This window comes from Urocitellus parryii, chromosome 9 (assembly GCF_045843805.1).
Source record: "Urocitellus parryii isolate mUroPar1 chromosome 9, mUroPar1.hap1, whole genome shotgun sequence".
In the NCBI taxonomy this organism is placed as follows: Eukaryota; Metazoa; Chordata; class Mammalia; order Rodentia; family Sciuridae; genus Urocitellus; species Urocitellus parryii.
Window position 1 is genome coordinate 38,317,626 of NC_135539.1, and position 16,967 is coordinate 38,334,592.

General features: G+C 45.8%; 1 protein-coding gene across 2 annotated transcripts; it reads left to right on the plus strand.

Moving 5' to 3' along the window:
* The first annotated feature begins 1,974 nt into the window (after window positions 1-1,974).
* Zfand2a (zinc finger AN1-type containing 2A) lies at window positions 1,975-11,337 on the plus strand. Of its 2 annotated transcripts, XM_026405674.2 has the most exons (7): window positions 1,975-2,231; window positions 3,553-3,638; window positions 4,386-4,480; window positions 6,971-7,102; window positions 9,927-10,054; window positions 10,781-10,843; window positions 11,105-11,337. In XM_026405674.2, the coding sequence occupies exons 2-7, from the start codon at window positions 3,584-3,586 to the stop codon at window positions 11,118-11,120; spliced, it is 489 nt and encodes a 162-aa protein (XP_026261459.2). In that variant the 5' UTR covers window positions 1,975-2,231; window positions 3,553-3,583; the 3' UTR covers window positions 11,121-11,337. The 2 variants fall into 2 exon arrangements, with proteins under 2 accessions (XP_026261459.2, XP_026261458.2); XM_026405673.2 differs by lacking the exons at window positions 3,553-3,638; window positions 4,386-4,480.
* The last annotated feature ends 5,630 nt before the right edge of the window (window positions 11,338-16,967 follow it).

The window sequence follows — 16,967 nt, forward strand, 5'->3', positions numbered from 1 at the left end:
TATTTCCCTCCTAAGTTCTTTGGTGGATCATTCTCCATTTCCAGGCTGGTTCATCTTCCTTTGATCTTTGAATATTGTTTTTCCCATGGCTTTGTGCTTGGACTGTTCTCCACAAGCACCCCTTTCCCTAAGAAATCTCATCAACACTTAAGCACATAGTCACATATTTATGTTGATGATTTTTTACTATTTCCTCAAGCTAGACCTCTCATCCTAGTTACACACTCATGTATCCAATTGTTGGCTAATTTTCCACATCTGTCTCATAGCTGGTATGTACTAAGCTGAAATAACCTTTCTTCACTACACATTAAGAATCCTTCTGACTGCAAATACTAGAAAACACCACCCTGGATGCCTTGGACAACATGAACATGTTTATCTCTTGTTAAAGAGGCAACCACCGTTGTTTAGCACTCAACAATGTCATCAGCAACCTAGGTCCTTCCTTCCTGCTGTGCCACATTAGCAACTTGATTTGGCTCTAGCTTAGTCAGCCTCAGATCAGCAAGAGAGTGAGAAACTGATGTGAGAAACCAGCTTATACCTCAAGGCCTGTCCTAAGGAAAGGTGCGTGACCCTTATCCTGGGAAAAACCCACAGAGCACTCATCCTGCTGAGTTGTTTATCTGCAAATAACAGAGGAGATCTGTGGTGCCAGGTGTCCCTGACTCAGTTAGGCTAGGTGAAGACCCATAGCAACCCCCTAGCAACCACCAATCAGCATGAGGCAGGGAAAATATTTGGGATGCCAGATGATCCCCAATAGTCTATGGTGGTTGATAACATGTTGGGAAACCATGTAGTTTAGCAAGTACACCCCTCATGGCCTAAACCAATCAGTTCAAAGGAATCCCCCTCTTGTACTAACCAATCATTACTCCCCAACTTGTTCCCGCCAGTGAATGTGCTAATCAATGTTGTTTAATTTTCCCGTGGTATGGAATGATTTGCTGTGTAATGTTGTGACACATAGAGTATCCCCCCAAAACTTATAAAGTCTCACTGAACAAAGGACCAGGACTCACTCCCTGGAACCGCTGAGTTGGACCGGTTGTGAGTCCAGGCTCCAGCTTGCAATAAAGACTCTTGTGTGCTTACATCGGATTGGGCTCCTGGAGGTCTATTGGGGTCCCATGAATCTGGCATTACAAGAGCTAAAATTTTCAAGTGGTATAGAAGAGGGCCATGTCCTGATGGGTATTATTTTTAAGAAGGAAATCTCTTTCCAGAAGCCTCCTGCCACAAAGACAGGAGCACATGTTCCCAGGATGCTGGTCATGAGCCCACTGCTAATCAATCAACCATATATGTTAAATGAGGTGTCCTTCAACACACACACACACACACAGTGTTAACAATGGGCTCAGGGAGACAGGATTCTGTATTTCCTTGGAATATTGCTGAATCATTCCTCAGCTCTTCTGTTTGCTGGGTCTTTACAGAATGCAACTTCTAAGAAGGAACCATATCTATACATCTATACAAACACACAGATCTATGTATATACGTATCTATATACCTATATATGTGTGTGTGTGTGTGTGTGTGTGTGTGTATATATATATATATATATATATATTTGTCGAGGGACAGAGTACAATGTAGGAAGCGCGGGGACATGCTCAAATCTGGACTCCAGCTTGCGCCGTTTCCAGCTTGCTTCCCCAGAATTCGGTGTCACTTCCAAGCGCATGCCTGCTGGAAACGGAGGCTTAGGCCCCCAGACGACCTGACGCTGGTGTCCAGCCGCCTGAACCCAGCTCCCCGAGGCGGTCCTGGCCACCGCCCACAACTAGGCCCCAGACCCAGCAGCGCCCGCCGCCTCATGGTGACTCAGCCGCGCACCGCTAGACGTTGCGAGGCTGTTCGAGAAGGAAGGCGGAGGGCGGGGAGTGCGCGGGCCAATGGGGTTGCCCCGATGGCCGCTGACGTCGTCGTAGCGCGGCGGGATTGGCTGGCCTGCGAGTGACGTCGTCGGGGCGCGCCGGGAACGCCCGGGCTGGGCGGCTCACGGACGCGGCAGCTGTGGATAAATGGACCTGATTGTGGGGCTCGGCGATGTTGTTCTCCGGGTGGAAGCCGATGGGCCTTGGGCACCCTGGAGTGTTTCCCGGTGTCATCCTTCTTGCTACCTTGATCCTCCTGGCTGGCCACGGACAACGTCACCGTTTTTCTGTCTCCGCCATCACCTACTGGCCTCAACTGCCTTGGTCCCCGACGAGATCCAGGTACCGGGATGGGCCAGTGAGGGGTCTGGGCCTGCCCGGGGTACTTGGGGGGCTGGGCCGGAGCCCGAGTGGGGTTCGTAAACCAACCCTCCAGCGGTGCTTGCGTTTCCTTGTTGTCAGCCCCAGCCAGTAGGAACAAGGCTTCACTGTCGAAGCTCAGTGATCCCCTCCTCCCACGTCCAGGCATCCTCAGACCAGTGCAGTGGTCAAAAATAAATCATTTTGGGAACCAGATCGGGTTCTGGTCACGAGTCTGAATAACGGCAACAAAAAAATCCTGGGACACCTGGTCTGTGTTCACTGTGTCAAGCCCATCCTTAAAAGATGAGCATAATCAACACGAATCTGCCATTGGGAACTGTAGTGGTTTGGGAAAGGGAGAGTAGAGGGCGTTTCACCTAGACAGGAGCTGGCAAGAGTGTTAGAGATAACCCTTTAGAGGATATGGCATTTTAAACAGAGGTCCCAAAGGGCTGAGCAGGGACAAGAACCTTCCAGGCACAGGACAGCTTAAGAGGGGACTCCAGAAGAGTGGAGAGAGCTGATGGTAAAATCTGGAAGAATATCCTGGTAATTTGAATTTTGGGAGGGACAAGAGCTGTGAGAAGTTGGGTGGATGTAGGTCATGGAAGCATCCTGTGGACCCCTATGTAGACTTAAGTCCTCTCTCCAGTGCAGCAACTTCATTGGTTATCTACCCGTTTTTCATGGTGAGTTAAGCGCTGGCACCTCTCCCTAATCAACTCTGGGCTAGTTATGTCATTAAGGAATAAGCTTAGAGTAAAACTCAATGCATCAGGGAGAGAGAGAGAGAGAGAGAGAGACAAGGGACAGAGTTAAATCTTCTCTGGAAAGGGTAGTCAGCTAATGTGATTTAGCACCTGGTAACAGAGTTTTGTTTATGTCAACAAGTATATTCAGTAAGTGAAATTGTGACTTAAAGTCTACCAGGACTGTAATTTTCCTCGAAGCTGTGTGAATTGAACATGAGAAGCTCCTTTCAGCATGAATTGAAAGGTGGTTTAGTGAAAACCCAAAGTCTGATGAGCTTCATAAACTAGGGATTAAAAGGACTAAAAAGCACCCTATCTCTGCTCATGGAGTTGGTTCTGAGGCTGGTATTGGTGCTAAAACTCCAGTTTTTCTTTTGGCTGAAAGTCAACAAGAATTTGTGATACTTCAGTCTTGCACAAGGGCCCAGGATGACTTGGACATTTAGTGCTCCCTAAGAGGATGTCTGTTTGCTTTTAGTAGCTGACGTTATAAATCCTGGAGATTAACTCAAAGCCTTCATTTCTCTCCTAATTTCTGATTCTCCTAGGTGATTGACTGCATTTTTAACACTTTTCATAATGGAGTTTCCTGATTTGGGGAAGCATTGTTCAGAAAAGACTTGCAAGCAACTAGGTAAGCACTTTTAAGAGCTTATTTTTTAATAGACAATGGTATTTTGTTGGCTGTTTTGTGTGTCTTGTTTTGTTTCTTGAGATGGGGGTCTTGCTTTGTTGCCCAGACTGGCCTCATACTTGCCATCCTCTGCCTCAGTCTTGCAAATAGCTGGAATTACAGGTGTGCCCCATGGCCCCCTCTTGATTACCTGATAATTCTTTATGGCCTATCAGTATTGGGACTCTAGCAAGGTGTAGGTTCTATTCAACATTATTACTGAGTACCTTCATATGCCAGCATCAAGCGGATATAAGTTTGCTGCTAAAATAACTGTGATGCCCTGGATGAGGCTGCACATGCCTGCAATTTCAGTGGCTCAGGAGGTTGAAGCAGGAAGGTCACAAGTTCAAAGCCAGCCTCAGCAACTTAGTGAGACCCTGACTTAAAATAAAACCCAAAAAAGGACTAGGGATGTGGCTCAGTGGTTAAGTACCCCTGGGTTTAATCCCTGGTACCAAAAAATAAAATAATTGTGATGCTGCTTGAAATGGGATCTCTCTTAAAAGAGCCTGATAGATCCTTAAATGTCATTTGATGTTGTTAAATGCAAAACCCTAAAGTTGTTTTCTCACATGTGATAGCTTATAGATATATTTATCTCATAGACACGAAACACTTAGTGTAGGTAAGTATCTGCTTAGTACGAGCTTTAATTATTTTGTTCTAATCCTTAGAAGTCTTTACCGTTTTGTTTATATTTTTTAGATTTTCTTCCACTAAAGTGTGATGCATGTAACCAAGATTTCTGTAAAGATCATTTTACCTATGCTGGCCATAAGTGTCCTTTTGCATTCAAGAAGGTAATTCATCACACTCTGTTCAGAAGGTTCTAATCTGTAATGTCTAAAGCTTCACTGTCCACTATAGCAGACACTAGCTACAGGTGGCCACTTAAGGAAAATTAAATAAAGTTTAAAATCAGTCAGCTGCACCAGCCATATTTCAAGTGTTCAGTGACCACATGTGGCCTGTGACCTCTGTATTGAACAGCACAGGTAAGGAGTGTTTCCACTATGACAGAAAGTTCTGCTGGACAGGACAGCTCTAAAGTTTCTGAGATTTTATTTTTTAGGACTTTTGGAATCAAATTGTTGTGGCTGTGAACCACAGACCATAAACAAGGTTAAAATAAATGTAAGGATAGTGTTTGTCTAGGCATAGGGTAGGTTTGCAAATCAGGAGATAAATTGATTAGCAACCAACCCAGTGCCCCCTCAAGGTAGGAGGACTCGGCTTTTAAAGGAGGAAGAGGGAGAGTGAGATGAGGTGAAATAACCTGTTGTGAATAATTTCCATTTAGCCCTACTGGCTACACAAGTTGTTTGGAATAGATTTAGATGGATGCTGAATCTTTTTGTGCATAAAGTTTTACTAGATTGGTTGCAAGCGGGTCATTAGTAGGTGATAAGTCTTTTGGGATAGTTGGAATGTCAGTAGGAGCCCTGTGGTTGGAAGCCATCACATCTGTCTTGAAAGCACGTTCTTCCCATATGGTGTCTTTTGTTGTGCCCGGGAGGCAGACTGCAGTGTTCTATCTGATCTTGGAGGCTGCAGGGAAACTTTCCTCCCTCTTGGCCCAGCTGCAGCTGCCTTAACTTTTATACACACAACCTCACTTTCAGAGCTCACTTTTCACCTTAAAGTATGTGGTTCCTTTGATCCATTGCACCAAGAGAACACAGCTGTGTCTTTATGGGCATAGGGGCTGTTTCAGAGCTTGACGTGCAGTCTAATCAGGAAGGTGTGAAAGGTGCTTATTCATCTGGGCTCCTGTAGCCTTTTTATATTTTTAGGTGTTTCAAATAGTACATGATAGAAACTCACAGTCATCTGTGGGCTTCGGACTTCTGAGTTTGGCTTTTCAGGTGGTTTCCAGACTGTGGTCACTTTGTTTCTGGGTGGTTAACAGTTGGTTTCAGTGAACTCTGCCACTTCCCTCTGGTGGCAGATGCAGTGTGGGTAACTTGGAATCACATGCTTTGAACAGGATCGGCCCCTCCGCCCTCTCTGGGTCATCAAGGCAGGTGGGAGAGTGACTCACCTCCTGTGTTTACCAGGCCCTGATGACTAGACCAGCTATCCTGTTCATGTGTCACCTGGGTCTTCCCAGGTCCCCCTGTGGGAGGAGTCTGGCTGACAGTCACCTGGTAATGCCAGCAGACTTGCCAACTGAGGAACACCTGAGACTTTCAGCTCCACCCACAGACTGCAAGCTCCGCAGTTTTGATTACTACCACCTGTCTGATGTAACAGCCACCTCATTTTTCTTATGATCCATTCCCTCAACTCCTGTCCTGGGTCAGGGTTTTTTGTTTTTTTGGTATTGGGGATTTAACACACGAGTGCTTTACCATTGAGCCACACATCCTCAGCCCTTTTTATTTATTTGTTAATTTTTTTGGTCCTGGGGTTTGAACCCAGGGCTGCTTAACCAAGGAGTCACTTCCCTAGCCCGAAGTTGCTCAGAGCCTTGCTAAGTTGGTGAGACTGGCTTTGAACTTGTGATCCTCCTGTTTCAGCCTCCTAGGCTGCTGGGATACAAGTGTGTCACCACATCCAATTGCTCTTTTTATTTATTTTTAGACGGGTTCTCACTAAGTTGCTTAGGGCTGTGCTAAATTGCTGAGGCTGGCCTCCAACTTGGGATCCTCCTGCCTTGGTCTCCTGAGTCACTGGGATTACAGACGTGCACCACCATGCCTGACCTAGCTTAGGGTTTTAACCATCCTGGGCCATCAACTTCTGAATGCATCCCTCCAGAGCTCTTGGTGCCTTGGGCTTGTGGTGATTATGGGTCGAGCATCCTGCCTCTGTGTGTGTCCTCTGTTCACTGACGAGGACATGTAAAGCCGAGGACATGCAAAGCCAAGTGGGAAGACTTTACAAAGGATCACAGAAGGGGTGTGCACTTGAAGTGAGCTGGAAGACCTTTTGCTTAGTGTTTTCTCCTATCATCTCTGCTCTGAAGATGTAGGGCAGGTCCTCTCACCAGGACGTGCTGGACACACAGCCTTGCTGTCCTGAGACCTCATTTGATCTCCCCATCTTCCTTCCCTGATCCTCTTACTCAGGGAGGATTCTTTCCCCAGTTGGTTGATAGTCCTTTGTTTGGATTCTACTTGTCTCCCCAGGAGGCAGCTGGCCCTCTGGCTCTAGGGCTGCCTGTTAACCTGCTGTCCAGCAGTGCCCGGTTCTCAGGAGTGATCAGGATGCCAGTTTGTGTGCTCTGCTTGTGCTTCACCTTTTCCTTGTGTGGATCTCAGATGTCATTTCACATTCTTTATCTTTAGGATGTCAAGGTCCCTGTATGTCCACTTTGCAATGTCCCCATCCCTGTAAAAAGGGGAGAGATACCAGATGTGGTGGTGGGAGAGCACATTGACAAAGACTGTGCCTATCATCCTGGGAAGAAGAAAGAGAAGGTAAGGACAAGTTCTGGGTCAGTCTGTGACCTGAGAATGTTGGTTTTTCCTTAGGGGGAAGATCAGTTTTCCAACTGTGAAAAATTAGTCCTCATGATTTATGTGCAAAATAAATCCCTTAGTGATAAATGATTGTTTTCTTGTGTTGTGAATGCCCTGAGTTTTGAGTTATGGAAATAGTTCCTAAACACAAGAGCTTCTAGGTTAGAGCCTTCTTCACTTACAGGAATAAACTAGAGTTTCTGATGAGGAGTTAATGAGTAGAACCACTCAGTTAATGCAATTAATGCACATTTATTTTCTAAGCTCCTAGGAGCAGGTAAAAGGTTATAAAATTCAGACATGCAGTGTTTTAATTGTTTACAGTGTTGGGGATGAAACCTAGGACTTTGCACCTGCTAGGCAAGCTTTACACACTGAGTCATGTCCCCAGCTCTAGACATTGTGTTCTTGGTTTGGTAGTATCAGTATTTTATTGAAGCTGTTTATCTGTTCCCTAGGGGAAGTGTGTGGGAATGACAGCAGCCTTGTTCCCCGGGCAGGTGTTCACACTTAGCAGGTCCTACTTGCTTATTTGTGCTAACTGCTTTTTCTGCTCATGACTGTTCCACCCAGACCTGTCTTGCTTGCTCTTCGTTTTATCTGTTATCTGTGTACTGCATTGTGTACTGAGGATGTAGCCCTTATCTGCTCTTCTGTCATTTGTGCACACATTTCCTTCTGGCTCTGTCCTCCCAGTGCAGTTGGAGATGCTTGGGTGGCATCTAGGCCTCTGTTAATTGGACAACAACAGCCCTGAGAGCCCACGTGCTGAGCTTTTCCCCTCCCTGACCCTCTGGGGGCCAGATTCCACCCTGACCCAGTTTTTCCCCAGCATCTTGAAGGATCTTCTCTATGCTGGGTACAGGGTGGACCCTCCCACTGGAAACTCCATCCCCATGGTTCTGGAATGTTCTTTTGGTCTCCGGTTTCCATTCTCTCCTTTCTTCTGTCTGGATTCCTGGTACTTTGGCGCAGGAGCCCTGATAGGTTCCTCCTGTTGGATCTGTCCTTAGACTGTGCTTCCTTACCTGCCCTTTCTGCGTGTCACAGTAGGTGTTCTCAAGTATGTGCTCTGGAGCAGGCTGCTCAGAAAGTGCAGAATGGACTCAGCCTTCACCTTGGGTCATCTTCCTGGTCTACTCCCTCAGGAAGCCCCTGAGGTCCAAGACTTTAAGTTTTTCTTTGGGCTAATGGGATTCCCCCGCGGTGTCCCTCGAGTTGCCTGGAGGATGTACTCATGGCCTCCAGAGTCCTGGGAGCCAAGTGGAAAGAGCAGCCCAGGGGTCTGAGTGGCACCTCAACCTACTATTGCTCTCCCCTCCTTCCCTGTCCTCCTCCCCATGCTGCACTCTCCAGGCCCCCAGCCTCCCCCAACCCTCGTCTGTGGGAGAGGTCATGGGGTCTGCTTCTAAACAGGCCCACAGCCACTGTGTTGTGGTTTCTCCATGGTCTCCTCCTAGCTGACAGCTGATCTTTTCTTCCTGCCAAGTCTGTCACTACTCTTCTTTGTGTGCTTTAGCTTCTAAAATCTTACAGCTGTTTTCTTTTTCTTCTTTGCTCTTGTGGGTTTATCCCTTTCCAAAAACCTCTGTCAATTCTCTAGTATTTCAGGAAGGGCAGAACCAACCTCTGTAGGGATCCGCTCCTTAGCCAGGTAGGGGGTGAAGAGGCTGGCTTCATCAAGCCTTCTCCAGGCTGCCTGACCCCTGGACTGCAGGCCACCCCCCAGTCTGGGCTGGCTGGCTGTGAACCTTTCCTCCCTGGGAGGCTCATTCAGGTGGTTTTCATGCACCTGCTTTCTTGGGTGCATGGCCCCACCCTGTTTTGCTGTTCTCCAAACAAGTATTTTCTTCTAGGTGTGTCTTCTAGGGAATTGGCATTTGTCTCACTTTAATCAGTTTCTAGGTAGAGACCCTGATTTGTAGTTAACAACTGTGTAAAACAGTACATTTCACTAAATACCTCACAATTACTCGATCATAAGTAAACGTAAAGCCCTTTAGCTCTTGCTTACTGTTTTCAATTTTAAACACAAAGAAATGGAATTTGCATTCCTTTGTCTTCACACAAAACCCTGTGTATGGAAGCAGAAGCGTGTTGCAGCCCCGTTCCTCGCCTGGTCACTCCCCTGTGGCTGTGCACCCACTACAGGCCTCATCTCCACCCCACAGACGTCTCCCAAATCTGGAGAGGAGCTCCTCTCATTCCGGGCTCAGCTCAGAATTACCCCCCCCCCCAGTCTCCCTGCCCATCCTGTACTGGCACGCCTGTGCCTGCCTTTGCAGATGGGGCTTTTACAGGTGCTTGCTGCATGGCCCTCAAGCTGCCTGCCTGCCCCTCTTTACCAGAGGCTGCTCTCAGGCTGCTGGAATCCTCCCCTTCAGTTACCTTCTTAATTCACAGGCAGTCAAAAGTATCAACACTTGATCCTCCTTTAAAAATAAACACAGTGATCAGTAGGTGTGGAAGATCTAGGCATTCTACCCTGGCCCCTTGTGGGGACAGCCTCTGCTGACCCAGTGCTTCCAAGAGCAGTTGCTTGGCCTCCTTTCCTCCTTTGGTCTTTTCTTCCTAGTCTTCTGGGGACAGCTTCTGGCCATCTTCACCTGATCCCCAATTTTGCCAATTCCTTAATCTATGTTTGTCTTTCCACCTGACACTAAGGTGTCTCCCTAGGACCTGGATGTTTTCATCCACGAGGCCGAGACCTGTTTCTAGTTGAGTGCGTGGTGCTGCTGGGGGCTGTTGAAGCCCTGCTCACGGATGTGCTTTTCTCTCCCAGGTCTTCACGTACCGATGCTCAAAAGAAGGATGTAAAAAGAAGGAGATGCTGCCGCTGGCTTGTGCGCAGTGCCAAGGCAGCTTCTGCATCCAGCACAGACACCCGCTGGACCACAGCTGCAAAGCCAGGTGAGGAGAGGCACCTGGGCGTGGCAGGAGGAAAACCAGCTTGAACCCTGGGGTGAAGTGGGGGACAAGTTGCTGAGCTGAAGCATCCATTGTACATTTGGGGGCTGTGATAAAATTGGATCCTGAGTTAAAGTAGGAAGCTAGCTACATTAGTTTCTTGTGACTTTTGTAACAAAGTACGAATACCCCGTGGCCTCAACAATAGGAGTTTATTCTTTTCACCTGTCTGGAGGCTGGAAGGCCAAAATAGAGATGGGCAGGCAGGCTCTAGCTGAGGGCAGAGGGCTGATCTGTTCCAGGCCTCCCCCAGCTTCTCTTGATTTGTCACAGTCTCTGGTGAGCCTAGATATGGGGATGCATCACTGAGATCTCCGTCTTCCCGGGGTGTTCCCCTGTGAGCAACTGGGTTCCGTCTTCCACTTTTTGTGAGGAAGTCATGTGGACCCACTCTTTCAGCCTCTCCTGAACTTGCTCACTTTGTGAAGACCCTGTCTCTGAATGAGGTCACATTCTGAGGCCCCAGGGGTTAGGGCTTCAGCAGGTGTTTGGGGGACATTGTTCACCCCATAGTGCTAGCACCTTTCTCCACAGCAGCCTTGGGCCACACTTGCTGTTGAATGAAAGGGGAGTGTTGTTGCTTTCCGTTGCGCTCCAGTGCTCCCTGTGTTGTCCATGCCTGAGCCTGGTGAATGAGAAAGGCTGAACACGTGTCTCACCTCTCCCTAGGTGCTCAGCAATCAGCGCTTCTGAGTCTAAGCAGTCCTCTAGTTGGCTGGCCCAGCGACTCAGGTCAGTATGTTTATCTTGGGTGTGGTTCTATGTCGAATAGTTGTAGTACAACTACAGCCAACCCTGTGACCTGGCCTGCTTCCCCAGGAAGGTGAACTTGAGTCCTAAGTTATAAGCACAGTTCCTTCTAGGTCACAGCAGGCCATAGCATAACTGCTTCTGGGACATCATACTTGGGATCCAAGACTCTTTTGAAAGATCAGCCACTTTGAGGTAATTAGGAGGCACCTAAAATAGTCGGTTCTTTCTGTTCTTTTCTAGGTGGAAAACAAAATGACAACACGACAGTATCTGGTGTTGGCGCTGCACCTGAAATCATTCCATGTACAGTTAACTTTGCAGATGACTAATGTACCTGTATCTTTTTACTTCCTAGGACAAGCAGTCAAACTTTATTAAACATTTCCAATAGAGCATTCAAATTGTTTGGTAAAATAAACAATCAGAGAGATTGATGCTCCAAGGCAGGTTATGTCACCACAGCAACAAAATTTGGTGACTTCAAAAGCAAGATCTGAGTAAGCAGTATTGTATGGGCAGTGAACTGGTTCAAGATCCAGTCTTTGGAAAGTTTCCAGCATGTAAACAACAGACAGCTGACCATAGTTCTGGGTCTTGCCGGTGTGGCTTCTGTAAAGTGGTGTCTGTGTGAACCTAGGAAGCAGGATGCATTATTAAGGGTCCTTGTCCAGGCTGGCCCTCAGTCCATTAGAGAATGTATCAGGGCCGGACTGGTCTTGAGGGAGGGCGTGCTGTCTGCCACAGCTGACTTCTTAAACCAGATGACAGCTAGCCTGTGAGACAGCTTATTTGTACCTGGGTTTGCTGTCAACTGCAAGAATAAAGTCATAAAATGCTAGCAGTATCTGGTGTTGAAGTGATAGAAACTTCCAGAAGCAATTTAAAACCATGATAGCAGGCAGAGGGCTTCTTTGAGTACTGGAGGTTATAGGGGCTAGTTTTATGATTTTGAGGCGGAAGGAGCTGAAACTTTTAAGTTTCAGAACCACCCAGTTCAGTTGTTAGAAAACCTTGATGTATGTTGCGTATGTGAACCAATTTTGTAACTGCAGATTTGGCTGGGGGTGCAGGGTAGGGGTTTAATGCACAGTCTTGCACATGCTAAGCATGTGCTGTAGAATTAAGTCTTGTGAAATCTAAATACAAATCACTGTTGAAAACTCAATGTTCACATTAAGGTGTATCCAGATTGAGAACCAAAGCACACCAGGATTTGAAGACAATATTAAAATGTAATTGTAATTTAAAAAACATTGTTTACATGTTGAAATGATGTCTTAGGTATGATTGATTAATAAAACATGAAGATTAATTTCATCTGTTTCTGATTTGTTTGAGACTACTTTAAATTTAAAAACTTGGGTAGGTGGCTTGTGTTACACTGTCATTGGACAGTGCTATTCCTGAGCATCCAAACTAAAGGACAAAACATTACAGGTACAAGAATGGAGGACACAGAGACAAACCCACATAAATACGGTTATGTCATACTAGACAAAGGTGCCAGAAACATTCACTGGAGAAAAGATAGCCTGTCCAACAAATGGTGCTGGCAAAACTGAAAATCCATATGTAGTAAGATGAAAGTAAACCTCTCTCTTTCACCCTCACAAAAATCAATTCAAAGTGGATCAAAGACTCAGGCACTAGAATAGAGACCCTGTGCCTAATAGAAGAAAAAGTAGGCCTGAATCTTCACCATGTCAGCCTAGGATCTGACTTCCTTAATAAGACTCCTAAAGTGCACAAGTAAAATCAAGAATTAATAAATGGGATGGATTCAAATTAAAATGCCGCTTCTCAATAAGGAAAACAAAGGAGAGAAAGCCTACAGATTGGGAGAAAATCTTTACCACATGCACCTCCAATAAAGCATTAATCTCTAGCTTATATAAAGAACTCAAAAAACTTAACACCCCAAAAAACAAAAACAAATAACTAACAAGGTTAAATGGGCTAAGGTACTGAGCAGACACTTCACAGAAGAAATATGATTAATCAACAAATACATGAAAAATTGTTCAACACTCTAGCAATTAGAGAAATGCAAATCAAAACTAAGATTTCATTTCACTCCTGCCAGAATGGCAATCATCAAGAATATAGGCAATGATAAATGTTGGCGAGGATGTGGTGAAAAAGATCATACACTGCTGGTGGGACTGCAAGTTGGTGTAACCGCTATGGAAAGCAGAATGGAGATTCCTCAGAAAATTGGGAATGGAACCACCATTTGACCCAGCTATCCCACTCCTTGGTTTATACCTAAAGGACTTAAAATCAGCATACTATAGTGACATAGCTACATCAATGTTTATAGCAGCTCAATTCACAATAGCTAGACTATGGAACCAACCTAGGTGTCCCTCAATAGATGAATGGATAAAGAAAATGTGGTATATATGCTCAATGGAATATTACTCAGCTTTAAATACGAATAAAATTATGGCATTTGCCAGTAAATGGTTGGAGTTGAAGAATATCATGCTAAGCAAAATAAGCCAATCCCACAAAACCAAAAGCAAAGTGTTTTCTCTAATATGTGGATGCTAATGCACAATAAGGCGGGGGACACTAGGGAAGAATAGTGTTACCTTAGATTAGGTAGAGGGAACTGATGGGAGAGGGGGGGATGTGGGGATAGGAAAGACAGTAGAATGAAACAGACATTATTACTGTATGTATATATGTGACTACATGACCAATATGATTCTGCAACATGTACACTCAGAAAAATGAGAAATTATAGCCCATCTATGTATGATATATCAAAGTGCATAAATGCATTCTACTGTCATGTATAACTAATTAAAACAAATCTTAAAAATTAAAAAACATTACAGGTACAGCATCCTATTCTAAAATCTGAAGTGCTCCAAAATTCAGAGTGTTTTGGAGGTTGAACTCAGGGGAACTCGACCACTGAGCCATATCTCCAACCCTATTTTGTATTTTATTTAGAGACTTAGCAACTTGCCATTGCTGGGGCTGGCTTTGAACTCAAGATACTCCTCTCTCAGCCTCCCAAGCTCCTGGAATTACAGGTGTGTGCCACTGCTCCCAGCATAAATCCAGAGCTTTTTGAAGGCCGACATGACACTGCAAAAGGAAAGCTCTACATGTGACCTCATATGACAGGTTGCAATTGAAACAGGCACCAAAAATATTGTATAAAATTACCTTCAGGCTGGGTGTAGCTCAGTGGTAGATCACTTGTCTAGCATGTGAGGTCCTGCACTTAATCCCCAACACCTCAGAGAAAAGTTTTAAAAATTTAGTTTAGGGGGCTGGGGATGTGGCTCAAGAGGTAGCGTGCTCGCCTGGCATGCGTGCGGCCCGGGTTCGATCCTCAGCACCACATACCAACAAAGATGTTGTGTCCGCCGAGAACTAAAAAATAAAATATTAAAAATTCTCTCTCTCTCTCTCTCTCTCTCTCTCTCTCTCTCTCTCTCTCTCTCACTCTCTCTTTAAAAAAAAAATTAGTTTAGTCCTGTGTATAAAGTGTACATGAAATGTGAATGGATATTTGTGTTTAGACTTGGGTCCCCTCCCCAAACTACCTGATTTATGTATATGCAAATATCAAAAGAGCCCAAAACATTTCTGGCCCTGTGAGTTTCAAATATGGGATACTTAACCTGTCTCCGTGTTTTCTCAGGAGAGACTGTGAATTTAGTAATCTGTGGGGTTTTTCATCTTCAGGTTTGGTTGGAACATTCTAGTGGGACATTGAGCTTTCTGCTGAGAAGCTCAGACTATTTCATATTTTTCCTTGACTTCTAGTCATAGATAACTCAGCTCAAAAGGGCTTCAGTTAGGAACATGAAAGTTTCCTGCTCCTCAGTCACACACCCTGGACCTAAGTCGTCATGTCTTATTTTGTTTTAATATTTTTTAGTTGTTGATGTACGTTTATTTTTTATTTATTTTTATGTGGTGCTGAGGATTGAACTCAGTGCCTCACACATGCCAGGCAAGCGCTCTGCCACTTAGCCACAACTCCAGCCCCTTCATGTCTTGTTAATCCAGAGGTTTCTGTGCATTTGCAAGAACACGTCTGTAAACATCAAGGTCGTGGCCTGCCTGAAGTGCGGCCCACTTTCTCCTCTGACTCCAGCATGGCGTCACCCTGCTGCACTAGTAGGTCTCACCCAAGCTGTGTACAGTACTCCAGGGCATTGGCTGTGTTTCCATCTCTCTGTCCATTACTGCGAGGTGCACTGTGGTCTCCTAGTTGCTACTTCTGGGCTGAAGGGGATGACCATTTTAAATTTTGATGCAACTGTTAAGTTGCTGTGCAAAAGGTCACACTTCCCCTCTGTCAATTTTCCCACACCCTCATCAACTGTGTGGTTACTGGTTTAGTTTTTCCCACTCGGGTGAAAACATGGCAGTAGCATAATTTTAATAAGTGCATTTTTGGTAAAGGGAGCCAGGCATCTTCCTAGTGGTTGCCCTTTGGCAGCATAGCAAGGGTTGGTTGGCACTGTTGTAGGGACAGACGAGGTAAGGCACCGAAAACAGCAGGAAACAGTTTTATTTGGCTGTAGCCAGGCTCAGAGGACACAGCTTTGGCTGTAATCAATCAATTCCCTGAACCCCAAGTTCAGGTAGTTTCAGAATTTTATACCCAGTATGTAAGGGGAGGAGCTCAGAAGTTCATAGTCTGCACAAGTTCACATAAAGCAGCTTTTTTCTTTCACTATTTTGAGCAAGTTAACCCTTCAAAGATAACACCTGAGAAGAGGAGAGCTTCTTCTCCCCTTTCTTTCCTCCCCCTGCCAGCTGTTACCATGGGGCCCAACTGGGAACCTCTCTTAGAAATGTAGACATCTCTGTGAAGCCCAGCTCAAGGCCAGAGGCCTTGTTTACACATTTCTACAAACTACTCTACTGGATAAATGTTTGTGAAAAATTAGTAAGAGGGTGTCCAGCACCTGGAGTGCTGATTTCTTCCAGCTCGTGGCCAAGTAAAATAGGGCAACATGAAAATAGGAAGCTTATCTACATTGAACTCTTTTGCTTATAGTCTTAAGATCAATTATGGCGAAGATTTCTGGAGAAGCTTAGTTAAGATATTTTTTTTGGAGAAGGAGGGGCCTACAGCATGTACCCAGGAAGAGGGGGCCCAGGTGGGTTTACTTTTGATAGAAAATGCTCAGATCAGTAGTAGAGTGTGGAGAACTGTTCTTTAGTGTTAAAGGTTTTCATGCACTTCTGAGTTAATCCTCAGCAGCTCGGTGCTAGGTCCCAGCCTGGGGTAGGAGGGATCCACTTTCCTTAGGGTCAGGGGTGCTTCAGTGGAGTGCTTGAGGACCCCTGGGTGATGGAAGGTGGAATTGCAAAACTTGGGGTTAAGCCACATCGTGGACCCGATTCTGTACCTGCACATGGTAGCCAATGGTTCAGCTCATGAATGGTGCTAGGTTGGTCAGATGCCACTGGATGACCTGTGTGTGTCATTTAATGAGCTTCTCCAGAGTGGCCTGGGCACCCACAGAGCCCGTTGAGGAGCACAGTTGGGATATCCAACTGAACCAAAGCTGCACTAGTGACACAGTCCATCAGTTCATGTGGCTTGGCCAGAGTCATTGCCATATGCCCATCAGCTGCAGCCCTCCTGTAAAGATGACCTTTGAGCTGTCAACCTCCTTTTGCAGGGACAATTTTGGATCTAAAATAAAGGCAGGTGCGCAGTACGCAGGCGCATAAGCTGAATGCTTTCTCTTGTTGGTGGGACACATGTTTTCAAGTGCTTCGCATCTTAAATCTTAACCATCTACCTACAGCAAGCAGAAAGCAAGCGTGGGAAGTGACATCTCTTTCTCTAGAGCTGAGCCTTGGCTGGCATGTCTAGTCTATCCCTAGGTAGGAATCAAGGCCACGTTGCCTGGTATCCAGGGTCTAGGGGACAGCCAACATGCTGGTATACGGCTGCAGTATCAAACCTTTTCACCAGATGTCACCAAAAGGCCCTGTGAGGAATTGTGAACAATGTCCCAGGAAGAACAGCCTCACAGCCCAACAGTCCTGGCTTAGCGCTGTGGGTTGGCAGTGTAGAAGGGGCATTTTAAATTAACTTTCTGAATCTGTTCTTTGC

Bases quoted from the DNA above. Each gene is read 5' to 3' on its own strand.
- Zfand2a (XM_026405673.2), top strand. From the start codon at position 2,037: ATGGACCTGATTGTGGGGCTCGGCGATGTTGTTCTCCGGGTGGAAGCC. The intron at 2,232-6,970 runs GTACCGGGATGG...CTTTATCTTTAG, and splicing joins TGGTCCCCGACGAGATCCAG to GATGTCAAGGTCCCTGTATG. The intron at 10,055-10,780 runs GTGAGGAGAGGC...ACCTCTCCCTAG, and splicing joins GACCACAGCTGCAAAGCCAG to GTGCTCAGCAATCAGCGCTT.